Source organism: Brachionichthys hirsutus, unplaced genomic scaffold (assembly GCF_040956055.1).
Source record: "Brachionichthys hirsutus isolate HB-005 unplaced genomic scaffold, CSIRO-AGI_Bhir_v1 contig_237, whole genome shotgun sequence".
NCBI lineage: Eukaryota > Metazoa > Chordata > Actinopteri > Lophiiformes > Brachionichthyidae > Brachionichthys > Brachionichthys hirsutus.
In genome coordinates, this window is record NW_027180588.1 from 17,370 (window position 1) to 36,045 (window position 18,676).

At 43.0% G+C, this 18,676-nt stretch overlaps 1 protein-coding gene across 1 annotated transcript in view; it reads left to right on the forward strand.

The window, feature by feature from the left end:
• Window positions 1-425: 425 nt before the first annotated feature.
• The window catches only part of LOC137916059 (multiple PDZ domain protein-like), a 30,772-nt gene continuing 12,521 nt past the window's right edge, over window positions 426-18,676 (forward strand). The window contains exons 1-22 of the mRNA XM_068759176.1: window positions 426-438; window positions 1,210-1,376; window positions 2,546-2,764; window positions 2,879-2,947; window positions 3,105-3,227; window positions 3,635-3,718; window positions 4,077-4,187; window positions 4,334-4,436; window positions 4,796-4,887; window positions 5,261-5,474; window positions 5,772-5,846; window positions 6,398-6,477; window positions 7,213-7,359; window positions 8,094-8,279; window positions 8,411-8,572; window positions 9,063-9,272; window positions 10,133-10,293; window positions 10,735-10,744; window positions 11,360-11,483; window positions 13,175-13,373; window positions 16,270-16,575; window positions 17,995-18,210. Of these exons, the coding sequence (XP_068615277.1) occupies window positions 426-438; window positions 1,210-1,376; window positions 2,546-2,764; window positions 2,879-2,947; window positions 3,105-3,227; window positions 3,635-3,718; window positions 4,077-4,187; window positions 4,334-4,436; window positions 4,796-4,887; window positions 5,261-5,474; window positions 5,772-5,846; window positions 6,398-6,477; window positions 7,213-7,359; window positions 8,094-8,279; window positions 8,411-8,572; window positions 9,063-9,272; window positions 10,133-10,293; window positions 10,735-10,744; window positions 11,360-11,483; window positions 13,175-13,373; window positions 16,270-16,575; window positions 17,995-18,210 (3,071 nt within the window). The remainder of the gene's footprint in view (window positions 439-1,209; window positions 1,377-2,545; window positions 2,765-2,878; window positions 2,948-3,104; window positions 3,228-3,634; window positions 3,719-4,076; window positions 4,188-4,333; window positions 4,437-4,795; window positions 4,888-5,260; window positions 5,475-5,771; window positions 5,847-6,397; window positions 6,478-7,212; window positions 7,360-8,093; window positions 8,280-8,410; window positions 8,573-9,062; window positions 9,273-10,132; window positions 10,294-10,734; window positions 10,745-11,359; window positions 11,484-13,174; window positions 13,374-16,269; window positions 16,576-17,994; window positions 18,211-18,676) is intronic.

Consider the following 18,676-nt stretch of genomic DNA (forward strand, 5'->3'; position numbering starts at 1 on the left):
CATCAATGTCTGATAAAGCCTTTTGGAGAAGACTTAAATCCTTGCTAAAGAGCATTAGCGCAAGGCAAGGCTCATGCAAACAAGCACGGCCTCGGAAAAAGCAGTGGCAATAGAAGTAAAGTGATAAAGAACAAATATAAGTTACATAACGGTTCTCCAATTGTTCATTTGCACACGAGGAAGTAAAATAGTTTGGGTTGCCTTCAGAGATCTTCAGTGAGACACCAGAACATGGCACATATATACAAGACAGGAATACACCGTATCTCCACAAAGCTGGAAATGTGTTGAGTGTATCTCTTCACTTGGAAACGGCTTGTATTTTTATACATTTTCCCAGGTGGGAAACACAGAAGAATGACCTCGCATGTGACGGCGATGAGCTCCGAGTGACAGAAATAATCTGAATAATCTCACAGACAACGATGGACATCATGGGTGAGTGGAGTTGTGCGGCACATCTAAAAGCCAAACATGTTCCAGTAACCTCAGCAAAGACTCTCCACCTCCGCCATAATCAGAGACTTACAATTAAGGTTTGCAGGCACGGCCAGACGGAGCTCGCGGAGTTTTAACCTCCTGCCACCTACTCCTTTTGTGGCTTGTGCTCGTTAGCTGCTGCTAACGGTAGATAAACAAGAGCAGCGTGACCTGATCCTTAGTCAGTTGTTGCCTCCACCTTTTAGAGCAGCAGAGAGGATCGAACATCTTTCTTCATTAGAAATGAGATATTTATTCTTGATAAAGTTTTCTTGTTGATCGATTCGAATTGAACGTTTGGGATTTGGCCTCAAGTGAACTCAGAATTTAGAAACTTGCTAACTTTTCCAGTTCAATGCCAACAGAAAACACTCTGTAATTAAAAGAAGCCATGCTTGCCAAAGGTGCAAGTATTGGAAAAAAATGCATCCTTTCCCCTCATGCTTCCAAAATGTGTTTTATTTAATACTTGGATAATGGCATTACATGTTTTCTGCTGTCTTTATATTCTTAATAATTGCAGATTTTGTATTAAGGTAGGACATGTCTTTTTTTTTTGTTAATTAAAGGACCCTGTTAAGCATTGACATTTCAGAAAGCTTATTATCAAACATTAGCAACAATCACATAGCAGCTGCCACAACATCTGGAAATGAACACTGCTAAGCCTCAATGGGGGGAAAATATCCAGATTCTGAATGACACAAATGATGTGCAATTACTCTGCAGATACTCAGTGTGCCTTGGAGGCGGTGGAGAGACTGCAAGCAAAACTGAGGGAGAGAGGAGAGGCCCCCACACAGGAGAAGCTCATGCTGCTAAAGACTGTCCTGCAGAGCCCCCTGTTTCATCATATCCTCAATTTACAGCATGCTCAGTGGAAGCCCCCAGCCAAGGTAAAGCGCGAACATGTGGGCGTTATTGAAATGTCAAAACAGAGCCGGAATCATTCCCAAAATACTGAACGCATGGAACCAAAGTGGATGAGTAATCAGCTTAACAAAGCTTGCCACTAAAGTCCCGAGAAAGAGAGAGAGAGAGCGAGGGAGAGAGAAAAGGAGAGTGGGGGTGGGGGCAGCAAGCTATCATGTGAAGGGAGTTTGCAGAAGCGTCTGGAACATTGGTGGAAGTTTTGAGCTGGTGCGTGTGTGGGATGTGGGGATGTTGTCGTGGTGGTGGCGGCTGATTGACATCGCTAAGTTATGTTCATTAGTACATTTGCTTCACACACATACATGTGCACACACGTTGGTGTGTGAGATTAACGACATCAAGCATCTTTTTTTTTTTGGCTGTGATCATCCTTTCTTTGCGAAAGGCACAAAGGCATTGTCGATAGAAATCTGAGTTGCTGTTGTTTCATCATAAAAGTCGCAGGTTTTATATAGAGCGTGTTGCGTGGAGTGCTTTCTCTTTTGTTCTCCCATTGCTATTTCAACAGGTGTCAAAGTAGTTGTAATGGAATGACACTCAGATCAGACAAAAGCAATCACCAAAAAGCCTTTTATAAATAAAAGCTGAAATACAAAAGATAGCAGTGGTTCGGTTCGGTGCTATTGAACAGAAGCTTCTTAATCTCAGATTCTTCTGTCCCTGCTCTCCTATCTTTTCTCTCAATGTTCCATTTAAAAGCCATCTTTTCTTTTTTTTCTTTTTGGTGAACAGAAATGTTCTTCACTACCACACACACACACACACACACACACACACACACGTATCTCCGTTCATTTTCTCACAATGCCTTCCTCGCTCAGTTTCTTTATCCCTTCTATTTCCTTCCATCACTCCCCGTTCCAATCACCCAATTTCTCTCCGTCTCCGTATCTCCTTACTTCAATTAATGCCTTCACCATCAATGCCCTTTCCCATATCTTTATCACGCTCATCTATTTCTCTCACGGTCCCTTTCTCCACTCAGTTACACCCTTCAATCCCTCTCTCACTCATCTAATCTGTCTTTGCATTGCATGTGATGTTTCATTTCTTTTCTCGGCCATCCTTCACGGCATTAATCATCTCCTTCCCTTCTATTTATTCATCTCACGAATGATGTCTCTCTGACCAGGGGAAGGGCATTTCCAAATCTGTGTCCATGAACTGTGGCCCGTGCCAGGGCATGCCACGAGGCCTGAGTCACAGTGACTCCTACACATGGGCCATGGAGAACCGAAGGCCCATCGCTGCCAGGTCCATCCATAGGGATGGGAGCATCACTTCTCTGGGCTCACAGGATCTGTCCTTCCCAGACATCTTCCCAGACAACTGCGTTCATGCTGAATCACAGGCATGTAGCCTTTTCATTCAGAATAAGGGATAATGTATATGGAGCGATTTATTGCAATTGTAGAGGAGAAGGTTTTTTTTTTTTCTTCTTTCAAACATAACATTTGTTTTCCAGTACTGCACACCGCCTCGAATCTCCCGCACCATGTCGATGGGGAGAAACCTTTCTGCTATTTCTCATGAGGTACAGTAAGCTAACATGAGATGTTAATGTAGCGCGTGCAAATATGTGTTTTTTGTGGATGTGAGCATGGGAATTGCGCGTCACCATCTCCATTTTGCAATAGATCTCATCTCCTTTCTGCCTCCTTCTGTTTTCCTTCTCGACCCTGCAATTGTAGAGACGCCATGTGGCAATGATCGAATTGGCCAATGATGGCAAGGGGCTTGGTTTCGGCATCATAGGGGGGCGGAGCACGGGAGTCATGGTCAAGACCATCCTTCCGGGAGGAGCCGCCGGACAGGTAGATCAACCTGCCAGTCAATCATTTCGCCAAACCTCAAACAGATAGTTGAAGTAATATCAGAGACTTACGGAGAAAGTGCAGAAAGGTTCTTTTGCACTGAGTTTTCTGATGGACTATTTCTTGGCTCGGTTCTCTCAATCTGCACTGGTCACCTGCCAGCCTTACATCAACATGAAGGCAACAGAAAGTTATTCTGAGCTCAGCTAACTGCCTCATGGCTGCGGCCTCATATTAAACAGACTGACAAGAGAGAGGTCGTATTTCTTTTTGGCAACTCTCCACAAAGCAGCAAGGGAAGTGCATTTGTCAAAATCTCGATCCATTCCTTCCCTATTAATGGACAAACATACGTAAAGGTTGTATTTAAGGGAAATGTATTAAATGGAATGTTGGCCTCCCCCCAGGATAAGCGCCTGCAAAGTGGAGATCAAATCCTGCGCATCGGCGATACTGATTTGGCAGGCATGAACAGTGAGCAGGTGGCGCAGGTGAGGTGTCTTTGTAAGACTTTACAATTGTATTTGATGAGTACAAGTTCTCGTTTCTCTCGTTGTCTCTTGTCAAGTCTTACCTGCTCTAACCCAGTGCACCTTTAGCCCATGGTTTTATGTTTGAGAACGCTCAGAGACATATATACGTGTGGTTTGTTCTTAAATCGAGGTGGGTGTTAAGAAGATGTAGATTTGGCCAGACAGCCATCCCTGTCGTTGTTTCTCTTTAACATTTCAGCTGACATGCAATAAAACTTCATTTCCTCTGAAATCTTTTTGAACCATACTAATTAAAGACAAAAATGGGCACGGCCAGTGTAGTTTTTATGTGTTCCAACATGATCGCTTGTCACAGGTACTGCGAAATGCTGGTAGCAAGGTGAAATTGCTTATCGCCAGGGACGCCATGAAGGACAACAACCACCTTACCTCTCCTGTCCTCAGCCAGGACTGCTTGGATGGCAAGGTGTGTGTGTGTGTGTGTGTGTGTGTGTCTAGCAATACAAAATTCATAAACTAGAAATAGCTGCCAGCAACATTAAACATGGAATAGAGTTTTCACTAAGCCCAGAGGATGTGCCTTCATTTGATCAGTCTTTGTGTCTTTTCCAGCTCAAGGACTTGAATGAGGACTATGAGTTCAGTGTGCAGTTCACTAAAAACAGCCGGGGCCTGGGATTCACCATTTCTAGCTACATAGGTGACCTAAATTCAGGTAAAATGTTACATTTGTTTGAGCGTGTTAAGGATCGAATGTGCAATCCCTGTACCGAGGCTGCAGAGCTCCAGCTAGCAAAAGCTCGATTCCCACCGGTGGCTCTTTGCTGCATGTCTTTGCTCTCCGTTTCCTGCCATCTTTCCCGTCATGCCAATCATATAATTAAGGCAAAAAAAAATTGCCCAGAGTGAAGGTCAATAATTATTCCAAGATGAATTGATGGAAGTAAAGTGGGGGAGCACAATTGTGAATAGAACCTCCGTGTGGTGCCACTGAATTTGTTTGAGCTTTGAGCTGCATTCATACAATCAATGCCATTTCCCCCCCCGCTGTGAGTTATTTTTTGCTTTGTTCAGTCTACAGCGCCGGCGTGATCGTGAAAAGCATTGTGAAAGGCAGCACTGTTGATCAAGATGGACACATCCACATTGGAGACATCATCCTGTCTGTGAGTGTTGGGGGGACAAATACAACAGATGGTTTTTCTATTGTGCTTCCCTGATGACAAATACTTTGTTGTCCCAAGAATCTTAGCGATCTGAGTATTTTTGAACTCTGCAGTTTTGACGTTTCAGGGTGCACACCAATGAGTCTCTTTTAGCTGAGAAAGGAGAATTGTTCTAGATTTACTCGAACGCCAATCCATCCCCGCCTCACCTTTTGCTATTTTTATATGCTTTCCATCTCGCCCTATTTTTATTGCTATTGATTTTTTTCCCAAGTTTACATGAATTTGTTGTACCCCCATACTGATTTCTTTTTTTTTTTGGTTTAGTGTCCATGCTTCTCCTTCTTTTCTCATAGCTTGTCCTCTGTCTCAGGTGGATGGCATTAGCCTGCAGGGCTGCAGTGAGCAGCGTGCCATGGAGGTGCTGAGGAGGACGGGTTCCTTGGTCAGGCTGAATGTGCTGAGGAAGGCTGTCCGTCTGAGTCACATCCTGCCCCCGGTTCCTCCCTTGCAGCCCCTCCGGCACTCCCACAGTTTCCACGAGGGCAATCCCTACAGAGTGAGCCTTAACAGGATTCAAGAGACAGGTATTTTGTGCTGAACATATTGAATCAGTGACATCTTAAGTTGAATGTTTTTGACATAAACCTCATGGTTATGAAAGTTTGCACAGGTGCTCGCTGTGCTGCATGTAAATGATGAACAAATTAACCGTCTGCTATCAGTTCAAACTAGAAGCAAAACATATCGAGCGGTTTCTTTTACCTGATAATGAACTTCCTGTCTTTTGCATGATTCAAAGACCTGCCAGGAATCTGTACACGTGAACGTTTCATAATCTTGTCTGTTTGTGAGCATGGATTTCTGTATTTTTTGTCTCCCAGGAATATGCTCACTTCGCGAAATCTCCCGGCGAGCAGCATACGCCTTCACACGACCCCGAAATGATTCCAGAAACAGTAAGCTCCCCTTATTACACTGCAGTGCAGTCTGGAACTGGATCATGGGACTTAATCTGATATACTGACTGGCTCAGGGAACAGCAGTATGGCAGCAAGCTAGTTCTTTGATGGCAATCTATTTATAATGTTGCTCCATCATTTGCTTATTCAAATAATTTATTCTATTCCAAATGATTTTTCGATTGTTTCGCCGGCTGTATTTAGATTAGGATTTTTGGGCTTGATTAGAGAGTATAGCCAAATAACCCCTGATTGCTGCAAGGCTCGAAGAGATGAATGAGAAAATATTAGTTTGCCAAGAAATAATCAGATAGCATTATTTACACAAGCATTGTGTGTGTGTGTGTGTGTCCTCGTGGTTGTGGTTTATGTACCGCTTTGTTAAAATGGTAACTGTCCTCTTCCTTTCTGCTTTATATAGGATCCTTTTCTTTTCATTCTAGGACTCAGAACAATGTTAACAAGGATGTGTTTTTCAATCGCTTGTGCCTTTGTCGTGTACATGTAACATGAGGATGATTGTTTTTCTATGTGTGCACATTTTACAGTTGTGAAACTGACACCAGCTGAAGAGGAAGACCTGAAGAGAAGGTGGCAGCATGCAGTCGGGCCGCGATATGAAGTTATTGTATGTCTGTTTGTGATGAAAGTAGACATTAAGACAGAGACAAATATCTATATTGTGCAGATCAGAGCGATATAGAACCCCACCTTCTCGCAAAATGATTAATGGCTTTGACCTTAGACCCTTTTCAAGGGTGTCAATTGTTCTTGTGTGTGTGTGTGCGTAGGATATAAAAACAGGGTTGAAAATGGTGGAGAAAAGAGAAAAAGCAAGTGAGAAAAAGAAGACTTTGTTTTATCTCCCTTGCTTTTTCTCTCTTCTGCACTGCTTTCATCCATGTTTTTATACTCTACACACACATCCATCATCCCCCACCGCATCTCCATGATCATGACATTATATAAATTTTAAATTGGAAACTTTATCATGTCGTTTCTTAATAAAAAAAAAAAAAGGGCAGCAAAATGTGAATTTGAAACTCTATGATTTAATTTGCTGTTGTTTTTTTTTTTTTTAATGAGCACCAAACAAAGAAAAAAAATGACAAGAAAGGAGAAAGGAGGGACTTGGTGATGCCCTAACATTAGGTCAATTCACTAACCCATTCACTACTACAAGGACCAGTGATTTAATGTGGTGGGAGGCGACGGGGACAAGGCCAAGTTGCAGCCTTGAAAAAGGTCAAAGATCAAAGCCGTTAATTATTGTGACAGAAGGTGGGGTTCTATATATCGCTCTCATCAAAATGCTTCAGAATTTTCTTTTTCTCCACCTTTATACTTCACATCACCGTTTTAGGTGTGTCAGTTGGAGCGCTTTGGTGAGACAAGTGGTCTTGGCATCAGTCTGGAGGTTCGAGCAGGACACCACTACCTGTGCTCCATTTTGCCAGAGGGGCCTGTTGGGCAAAGCAGAAAGATCTTTATCGGAGACCAGATATTGGAGGTACCTGAATGGCATGGATTGATGGAGCCTTGAGCTCACATCAGACAGAATAACACTCAAACTTGCATGGGGCAGATTTGACCAAATCTGTGAACTATTAGTGATAAGACACGATTCAATACACTCCATCTCTTACTATACTGATCATCTCTTTAATCTATCAATGCATTCTGCAATGCTTTCCCTTAAGGCAGCAATAAACAGTCATAAAGAGGTGGGTGTGAGTATGTGTGCTTGCCTTTGTGCAGTTTTTGCTCTATTGAAGGGGGGGGCGCTTGCCCTCCTCCTCCTCCATTGGGCAAGATCAAACACCCACGCGCATCACTCATCATGATGAGCCGTCTGATATACTCCCAGACAACGCAGAGTGGATGTTTTTTTTCTTCTTCTCACAGAGTACACTGCACTGGCTTGTGTCCTTCCTATCTTTGAGTGCACAGCCTGCATCCGTGTTGCAGCTCAACCCTTTAATCTCCTGCAGACGACACCAGTGTGGCAGAGCCATTAGTCGTCACCATTCTTAAACGAGCTTTCTCAGTTGCTGCTTTCATCTTTACTTTTCTTTATTTTTTTAAATAGCTTGATGCACTCTGTTAAATTCAACTTCAGTAGCATCTGACTCATTTAGTGTCATGCTGATAAACAGGCAGTCTTAAAATCAAAATTAGCATACGGACCAAAATGAACAGTAACGGCTGATGTCAGGTGTGACATCATCACACATCATCCTGCAGGTGAATGGGATCCCTCTCATTGGAGAGACACACAAGGACGTCGTCAGCGTTCTGAAGGAGCTGCCCATGTATGTTTGCCTGGTGTGCTCTCGCATCGTACCTCCCACCATGCCCTACAGTGATGAGGAAGACGATGATGACATGCACCTCACCCTGAAAGAGCTGCTGGCAGAGTTCAATGACAAGGTGAAGGCATTGAGGAAGTAAAAAGGGATTAACCCCATTAGGATTGTTCCACATGCTCTACATCTGAAGTGACACAGACACATTCTCCTGTAAATCAGTCTTATTTCCTGTGTCTCTTCTACTCGTCCCAGTTGGACCAGGGCTGTGTCATCCCCTGCCCTACAGCTGAGGACATCGCCAAGCGTGGTGTGCCCCCAATGTCGCCTCCACTGGCCATGTGGGAGAGGGAGGCGCAGGTGGTTGAGCTGGAGAAAGGCGACTCTGGCCTGGGCTTCAGCATCCTGGACTATCAGGTCAGAGACATGGCGGTGAGCCTTCCCTCAAATAGATTGGACTGGAACAAGCTGCCATCTAAGAATAGCAGCGTCAGGTTTGACAGAGATAGAAGGCGAACACATACGTCGAAGATAGACGAGCATGTTGAATTATTCTGCTTTTTATACTCTGCAATTCCCATTCAGAATGGAACGACTCCTTCTCTGTAGAGTAAACCCACAAACTCACCCAATCCATTTGCTTTTATGTACAGCAGTACCTACTGGTGTCTTTAAGTCTGCTCTTCATCCCTTTCTCATTCACTGGTCTCCCCGTGTGTGCGTTGGTTCTCTCCGGGTTGTCCCACCACCTACAACATGCAAATTAGGTGACTTGGCTAAGTGCAATTGTCCGTAGGTGTGAGTGTGAGTGTAAGTGTGTGTGTAGGTGTGTGTGTGTGTGTGTGTGTGTGTGAATCATTGTCTGTCTACAACAGACCACCTTATCCTTCCTTATGTCCATCTGTAGGATCCAGAAGATGCTGCTAAAACAGTTTTGGTTATCCGGTCACTTGTGCATGGAGGCGTAGCAGATCGAGACGGCCGCCTGTTGCCCGGCGACAGACTCATGTTTGTTAATGAAACTGATTTGGAGGGCTCCAGCTTGGATTATGCTGTGCATGTCCTGAAGTCCACTGGCTATGGCCCTGTCCGCATTGGAGCTGCCAAGCCATTGCCAGTAAGTAAATCTTTTTGAGTGCATTTCCTTAAGGCACATAAATAAATGCAAGTTATCTTATCTTGTGTCACAAAATGTTTCCAAAAAAGATTATGAGAAGTGTGTGATATGGAAATAATTCTTATCCTGACATGTTTTGCAATAAAAAAAATATGCCTCACTTTTAGAATAACAATATATTTTTTCTTTTATTATTTAAGTTGAGGAAATTCAGCAAACAATGAACAAAAACATGTAAATATATTAATGATCATGGATTGTGGCATTGATTAATTTAAAAGTGGGGAATTTTGTGTTTAATTATTATTTAACAATTATTTAACTCTTTGAGTGCCATTCACGTCTAAAGACGTTTTTTTGAAACCCAAACATTCACTGCCAACCCTGATATTGAAATCTGCCTCTCTTCAACGGCCAATAACTCCGGAACACACTTTTATTTTGATGAAAGAATATGCTTTAGTCTTTCATTTCGGTATTCGGAGTTTGCATAGTCATAATAAAGAATATTCTGTGGGGCTTGGAAAATCGGGGAAAAATGCACGAAAACTGGGGCACTCGGCATATAGCTGAGTTTAAAATGGTTGGCACTCAATGAGTTAAGTATATGTCTTTTTACAGCACGGTTCATCTTTTGTTGTGGACTGTGGCTTAGTAACAAGGGACAGAGAATCCAGTTACAGCGCTCTTCAATATTTAATGAAGCTCAGAGATGAACACAATGCCCAACCAACTGGGTTGAGAAGAGGCCGCCTAATCTAGTCAGCGTCTTTACCTCGTGCTTCCATGACAGATTTTTTAAAACATTATTTGAATCAACACATTTGATACTTTGATTTTTGACACTTTTGTTTTCGTAGCTGGAGCTGTGCGGCAACTTAACGCCCATCTCGGAGAGGAGCATGAGAGCTTCCTGCGATGACACTGAGAGCCACGTTCAGGTCGGCCTGCTGGCCCAGGCAGAGGAGGAAAACGCAAGCGACGCCACTTACGACCCGGAGGACAACAGCATCGTCCAGCCGTGGGGCACCACAACGGTAGGCCATTGACACAGCTCCTTTTGTACCGACTTTCTGTTTCACAGAAACATTTTAGTGTGTTAAAAATAAATAACATTTCTAGAATGTATAGAACAGTAGTTGAATTGGTTCTTCATCAAACACACAATCAATCACGATATTATAAAAAAAAAGATTCCTTTGAGTTCTTACTGGCTTGGTGGTCAGGAAACAGCCAGACTCCTGCAGTGTCTCACACAGGAAGCATCGCTCATTCCCAAGCTGCCGAGCGAACCTGAGATCCTGCGGGGAGCACATTTTAGCTGCTCTGTAAGAGGTTGCTATGACAGTGTTAGCGCTTAGAGCAGACTGGATCAGGTAGCCTATGGAGAAAGTGTTCAGTGTCAACGACGTGTTCCTCTGTTGCAGCCTCAACTCAATCCTATTGAAGCAGCCTTTTGTAGTTGCTTTTGTGTAATTACCAACAAAAGCCTCTTGATGGAAAGTGCTTACAGCTCCCACAACACTGGTGCAGCTCAATCACACACACACACACTACACACACACACACATGCACATGCTACCTGAAAAGTTTCACTGGAAAAAAATAAGTTAAATATACATAAAATACTAAAATGATAGAAATAATCACTGCATTTGGAACAAATCAGAATCAGAGTCAGAATCAAAATACTATTATAATCCCATACGGAAATTATATCAGCAACATTACCCCACTCAACAAAGAAACAGAATAATTAACAGTATGCACATAGTGCAGAAATAGATAAAGAAAACAATAATATATACAAATACTTAACAGTCATACAATTTTACAATGAATCATTGAATAATAAGTTAAGTGACACAGGAACAAATGACCTTCTGTGTCGTTCAGTTTTTGTGGGTGGTGGTCTCAGTCCAAGTGTCTGTGTGGTCCTCCGTTGAACCACCTGTATGGTTCAGGGTTGGGGGGTAGAGGGGTATTGGAAGGATTGCCGTGAAATACTGTGCCTGGCAAAATCCTCACAGTGCAGCTCGCACGTTTTTAGTCAATTATCCATCTCTTTTTCCATCTTTCTTTTCTAGGAAAACCAACTCCGTCATCGTTTGGGCATGATGGAAGACAACAATAGGCAGCAAGCGGCGGCTCTCCCTCCCCATGCTACTTTTGAGAGGACAATCACTGTTGTACGGGGCAACCGTAGCCTTGGTATGTTCGCCGCCTTTCTCATGGTGATGGTCTCTTGGTGTGTGTACGTGGCGCTAATATCTCTAATGGGTGGTGGCGATGAAGACTGCCCTGAAGAGGAGTAGTTACATGGTCCTCATTGCCTGAGAGAGGAGATGATTCTTGATGTATTTATTTTTGTATGTGTGTGTGTGTGATTGTGTTTGTTTGAGAGGCTGGGGGGGGGGGGGCAGGGTCAAGTAATGAAAAATAGATTTAAGAAGTCCCTTTATAATTAGTCATTTCATTAATAACATTAATTGAAATGTTGATTTATTTATTTATGTATTTGTTTTTATACTCTGGTGTTGACTACAGTGAGTGTAGTGAGTATAACTGGTCTCATTATAGACGATAGGCAGGAATCAACAGGGTGTAAGACGCTCCTGTATTGTCATCGGGGGGGGGGGGGGGGGTTATTAGGCCAGACTTATGGTCTGTACCTGTAATGATTCAGTAGTGGATAATTTAATGAACACTATTATTGTAGTACAATATGTACTACTTTACGTTCTTCCTGTTGTTAGGTGTCATGTACAATTCTATCGATTGTGTAACTACGATATCATGCCCATTTTTAGCGATGCCACAGATTGACAAGTACCACAAATACTTTTTTATGGTTGTTTTGTGCAGAGGGGACTGTTTGCCTATTAGCGAAGGTTGTTTGAGGAAAAGATTGATGGAACACTTTTATCTAGCCTTGCTTGTCATGAATTCAAGCAACCTGTGTAGAAGTTATTCTTGAATGCTGTGAACCTATAACATTTAGTACCTGGACAGTGTTTTGTTGAGGTCAAAACAAGTATAGTTTTTTCATATAGACATTGACCATAAATATGATTAAATGTTTTTTTGCAGTCCAGTTTTGTACTGGCAAACATGGATTTTTCTGCGTGTCGTAGTATTTCAACTCCTTTGGGACTTAAAGATGCTCATTATTATTTCTTCAGGCTTCCTCTGATGTCTTTTAAATGTGTGTCTCCTGTTTTGCCAGTCGGCGTCGGTAGCTGTGTCTTCAGCTGATTGTAATCCAGGCACTATGATTGTATTGTAATTTGAATGTAACACCAAAAAGCAATAAACTATTTATTTGATCACGAATTAGCACAAAGTCATTTCTTTGACCAACTTCAAATTATATATGACCATAGTGTTGTGGATGTGAATCCGCCATTAGATAGCAATGTAGTCAAGTAATGACCTTGACCAGGATTATTTGTTGAAGCCTTCCCTGTCTGCAGCGTGTGTGTGCGTAGGTGTGTGTGTGTGTGTGCGTGTGGGTGGGTGGGTGTGTGTGCTGCTGCTTGCCTGTTTGCATTAATGAAGTGTGTAATGGGCCTAGCATTCAGTCTGATAATGCCAAAGTCGGGGGAAAGCAGACATGCGTTAGCCCTTGAATCACCTGTGCCCTGTACCCTGTGTGTTGGTGATTGCAATCGTGTTTGTGCATCTTGTGTGAGTGTGAAGGGTCATGCTGTGCAAATGTCAAGCATGTGCAGCCATGATTGTGTGCTAATCTCTCAAGTGTCTGTCTTGATTATGCTGATTACGCCTCTGTCTATTTGGCAAGCATTCACAGCAGCTTTAGCCAACCCTCCACTCACCTGTGCTTGTGTGTGTGTGTGTGTGTGTGTGGGTGTGGGTGTGGGTGTGTGCGCGCCTGCTGGCAGGGATGACGGTGAGTGCAATCAAGGATGGCTCAGGCATGCTCGTGCGCAGTGTGGTCCAGGGGGGCTCTGTTAGCCAGGATGGGAGGCTGGGGGTTGGGGATGCCATCTTAGCCATCAATGGAGAAGCTGCCTGCAACCTGACCAACGCCAAGGCGAGGGCCGCGCTCCGCAGGCACTCTGTCACAGGGCCAGAGATGAGGTGAGGAGCCAAGCAACCGCATTACGACATGTAGAGAAGAAAGGTGATCCATACTGTCTCATCATGGTGTAGCGCTCGCTCTCCATCTCTACACACTTTCTACAGCAGATCTACCACCTCATGTGAATAGCAATGAACTTACATCCAATAGCTCTGTACCGCTACCTCTGTGCAGGGAGGGGCTCAAACGCTGCATGAAACTTGACATTCCTCCGTTGTAGATCATTATTTATCCCTAAAGTACAGTCGCAGAATTAAATATTGTTGCTAAAGTGCGAGTTTATAAAAACAGAGCAGAATATTTATTATTATTGGTTTGGTTTTTTATTTAGAAATATATATGCTGTGTGTATATATATAAACCTAATACTTAATATTTACAACATTTTTTACAACATGATTTTTATTGCTTGCAATTAAGTTTCAAGTATAGCAAGACAAGCCATGATCTGTAAAATGGCAGCCTATCCTGAAAAAGGAGCTAAATGTAATTCAGCTATTGTTAATTCCGTTGCCAGTATTTACTCCTGCATTTGTTCCTGACTTGTTAAAATGTCTTCTGTGAAAAAGAACCTGCACAACCTGATTAGTGTTGATCTTTTTCTTGCTAATTGCACATCTGCTCCTGCAGAAGGTGGGTGTTGCATTTACATGAGATTGCCTGGCCAAATGATAAAGGCTATGGATGAAGCAGCATGATAACAAAAGGAGAGATTTCCCCAAGGACAGGCATCACCATTCAATGAATGGAATGTATTAATACATGGAATACATTTTATTGTGGTGGATAAATTCTTTATAACTATATGCACAGAAAGCTTTGTCTAAGAGTTCATCTTAACAAAGATAACAAAACATAACATATCTGATAGAGTGTGTGTGTGTGTGGCTAAAATGTGACACATAATATCTAGCAGACATGACTTATGACAGATTACAGGGTCCTGCATTGGACAGAAGATTACAGAGTTGTGTGTGTAGGTGTGTGTGTGTGTGTGCCAAATCTGGCCTTGAAAAATGAAAAAGAGAAAAGACTGAGCTTTTCATTAAGAGATAATTAAAAAAGCTCATTTGGGAGTTCAGAAAAAAAAATTGTGACTGAATATTGCTCACATTTTCTAGCTCAACCGATGCAGATGTTTACCAACTCTGTGGCTCGGATGAGAGAGTGTATATGCATCATAAATATATAGAAATGTCCTCCCGGCAGTCACAAACTCGGCTTTCACTGTATCATTAAGTATAAATGATCTTGCCTCACTTTGGAGCTCCATTACTACTTTGTTTTTTAGTGCTGTGGCTGACAGAAGAGCGGCAGTCATGTTAAATTAGATTGGATGATGACGTAAAAAAAAATTGCTCCAGGGGAAACCGAGTAAAGTATTACTTGATCTAACATCAGCAGTGATTGCTCCGCAGTGACAATGCTCGTTTGGCTGACTGGCCCTACCCCCCTGCCTCTGCCCAGCAAAACACCCACTCCCTCGCCATCACCGCCTTTTACAGGCACACACACCAACACACTCACACAACCTTTCTAACCTCCAAAAATAAATGTTTCGTGCGACTGAAAATATCCTGAATAATTCATCAGTCACCTCACCTTGAACAGCGCGATTCTGAATAAAGGAGCGTTTTTAAAGAGCCTCTCATTTATGCACACACAATCTGCAAACATATCCATGCATCGTGTCTTTCATTATGCACGCGCCCACACACACACACACACACACAAAAACATTCACCCGTACACACGTGTTCACTCTACCTCCTCCAGACAACATTGCAAACAAACTAAGCCAGAATGCAGGCAGATCGAGTTGCTTTGGTAGTCTCAGAGTCCGACAGGCAGGCGAGGGCTTGTCACTATCAAACGGTCCACGTGGCTCAGTCACACCAGTTTAGTGTAAAAGACCTCCACATTCAATCTGCTACCATCACAGAGTAGATAAATGGGCTCTAAACAGCATGTCTACTGCCTGCTGTGAGGAGGGGAATGGTGTCCTTGGCCCTTCGGTTAAGTGACATCAATTCTGCCGTATTGGAGCCAGATCCAGGCAAAACACGTTTTTCGACAATAAAAGCTGTGTTTCAGAGAGTCTTGCATAGGAGCAGAATCTTTGAGCGACACTCACTTAAACTTGAAGATTCATTTTCCATTTGACTCTTTACCAGATGGAGTGCAAATTTAATGGTAATGGTGTGGGACACATCTCTAATTTTAGAGCACTTAAATAAATTGACGGCATCCTCAGTAAATGGAAGTTGTCGTTTATGCGCTTGACTGTCTTCTGCAGGGGAAATATATTTTAATTTAAATAAGCAAAACTAGAGGCGTCCAATGTTATGGAAGCTTGTTAGTAGAAAACTCTGGAGCAATATGAATACGCACAACAGGCCACAGATGCATGCACCCATAAAGAGTTTCGACCTTTTTTTTTTTAGGTCAACTTTGTTGTGTTTAAAAACTCTAGCGATGCATATCTGAAAAGCAGATCCCCCAGATTGATATTTTTTGGAAATAGGTTTTATTCACACTATTCTCAAGAGTTAGATGACATTTTAAACCAGAAAAAAATAGTATGAAAAGTATCACTTGGGAACGCAACGAGGTTAGTCACGTCTTCCTTCATCTTTGAGATAAGCTAAGCTAAACGGCAGGTGGATGCGGCTTTATATTTATTCTTCTATCCCTTGAAGGAGAGTGAAATGAAGTATTTTCCTGAATGTGGGACTGTTCATTTAAACCATACTGTTGGTTCATTCTCCGATTCAATAGCAGAGCTGCACTTTATACTGCATAGGTGCAATTTGTCTCTTTCCTTGTTGTCCTGTTTGATCGATGCTGAAACTCATTGATTGTGCAGCAATCTCTCCCATATTCCTCTCCTCTCAGCATCAGTTATGTCCCAGCCCATCAGGTGGAGGAGTACCGCACCCGTCTGCGTTTGCCCCTTCTGGGCTCCATCGGTGAAGACAGCTCCCCTCCATCACCGTCGCCACCAATCCCAGAACCGACCTCGGCATCAGTCACGTCCTTTGGTCCGGTCGGAGCTACATCTCCAACTCTGGCTTCATCCATCCTCAACCACGCCGCGTCTGTCAAATTTAACACTGCGCATTCCGAGCCAGCTGTTAAAGCCTCTGTTCCATTCAGCGCGTCCTTCAGAGGTCCTGGCACGGCCCTGGCCTTGGACTCAAGGTAATGTAAGATCCACAGGTAAATCATTACGAGTCTTATTATTATCATCAGACTTCAAGGCTCAAGCTTTAGGATGGGCTGTTATTTTCACAGCAGAAAATTCCCACAGAGTCAAAGCTACGCATTCTGTCTGAAAGTGAGTTGGTTTCATGCATTATCCTCAGGCGTTTGATTTTTATAGCAGCTATTGCTGTGAAACATCAGAGATTGAATTTATCAGCAGCTCCTGAGTGTTGCTAATGATCTGAGTTATTATCTGAAACTTTAATTAACCACATTCATGAGGAAACAATGCATTTTGGTGCACAGCCCGCTCAGTGCACTTCTCTTCCGCACCGTACGCCTCTCCATTCTTTCCTCTGGTAAAGGCAAAAGCCTCTCTGACTGTTGAATCGCTGAATTATATTTAGCCGTTCGCTTATGGATCTCAGTGCTGACTGTCAGCGAAAATGAATTGTTTCACTTCTGTCTGTCCCTGCTTTCACTCCGTCTTTGTGCCTCTGCTTTTCTCCTCCCTTGCTCCCATTTCTCTCTGCAGCCCTTTCCTCACTCTTATCTTTCAATATATTGTCTTTGTCCCCCCCCCCCCCTCTCTGCTAGACCTTTCTCTTGACTCTTTTTGTCTACATCTGTCTTTCATCTCTCCCACAATCAGTCATTTTCCTTTTTTTTTTCTCTCTACCTCATTTTCGCCCTCCTTCCCTGCCTTGGTCCTATCCCTCGATCCTGGATGCTCTCTTTCAGCCCTGGTGGAACCATTTGTTCTGCCCTCTTCTGTAACTTTACTGGCTATAGGCTGCTGTCTCACAGATAGCACCACTATCACTCACCTCCATGGGCTTATTACGGCCTTCCACCGTTAAGTATATTCATGAAAAATCCTCTCCTTCTCTCTCCCTTTTTCCTGCACACATATACAGTGTGCGTGCTGTATATATGCATAGGCATCATCTGTACATGCACGTAAAGACAAAGCTGCTACCTTACAGTGACCTCCATTGGAGAAAAATGTGTGTTGTCAGGGGTATATCCATTTATTACTGCTGGCCAAAGAAAAAACAAATCACATGGGTTGGGTGTCAGGACTTGAAAGAACAGCAATGCACAGCAAGATGCCAATTATTTGATCTATTGGATGAAGGAGATCAATACATTGATTATTTTGATCGCATTATGAAGCACAAAAGGTCGAGTAAGACAGCAAACCCTCCCATTTCAGCAGCGTTTCATCATTTGCAGTGTATAGTTAATATTTGTTCTGAATAAATTCCAGAATAATGATCAAATTAAACTTGTGCTCACACAGTTAGCTGCTGACGAAAAGGACATTTTAGAGCCGTCAATATTTAAGAGGGATTTTTTATTCAGAGTCATAAACTGCATCTTTATTTTTCTGTTTGGATATTGTCTCAACATCAGTTGGCAAATTCCAAAATGTCCCCCTCAGAAGCAGAAGGAGGAAGCAAGAAAAGATGGAGCGATTGTGGAAAAGAAAAAGAACGAGAGTAGTGCGGATGGGAAAGCACCAAAGCTGGACGAGGAGGAGGAGGAGGTGGAGTTACAGACGGATGGTAAAGCAGAGGGAGAAGAGGAGTTCCATCCTCCTGCCTCGGTGACTTGGGATCAACCCAGAAGGTTGTTAAATCACTGACATAAGTGATTCTTCATATTTTTTTTTGTTTTTTTCAAAACTGCCCAAAATGTAATTCATCCTTTCTCTGCCAGAGACAGCTTAGCAAAAATCCCAGTGTGCTCAGACTATGTTCACAGCGAGAGGAGCGCAGCACAAGCCTCAGCATGATCGCTTTCCTTAGGCCGATAGCGAGCAGCTCCCTTCATGACCTGTATTTATGACTGCTTCCCTGCAGCACGGTGGTGCAGTGAGTAGCGCTGTTGCCTCGCTGCAAGAACACTGCAGGTTCAAATCCGACTTGAAGTTCGTCACCACCAAAAATGTGCAAATTCGGTGAACTGGTTACGCTAGATTGTCCACAGGTGTGAGTGTGGTAGTGTGTGTGTGAATGACTGTCTAAGCTAAGCTCCAGCAATACCTGTGACCTGGATTTTGGAAAATGAATGAATCCATCTCCCTTGGATAAAT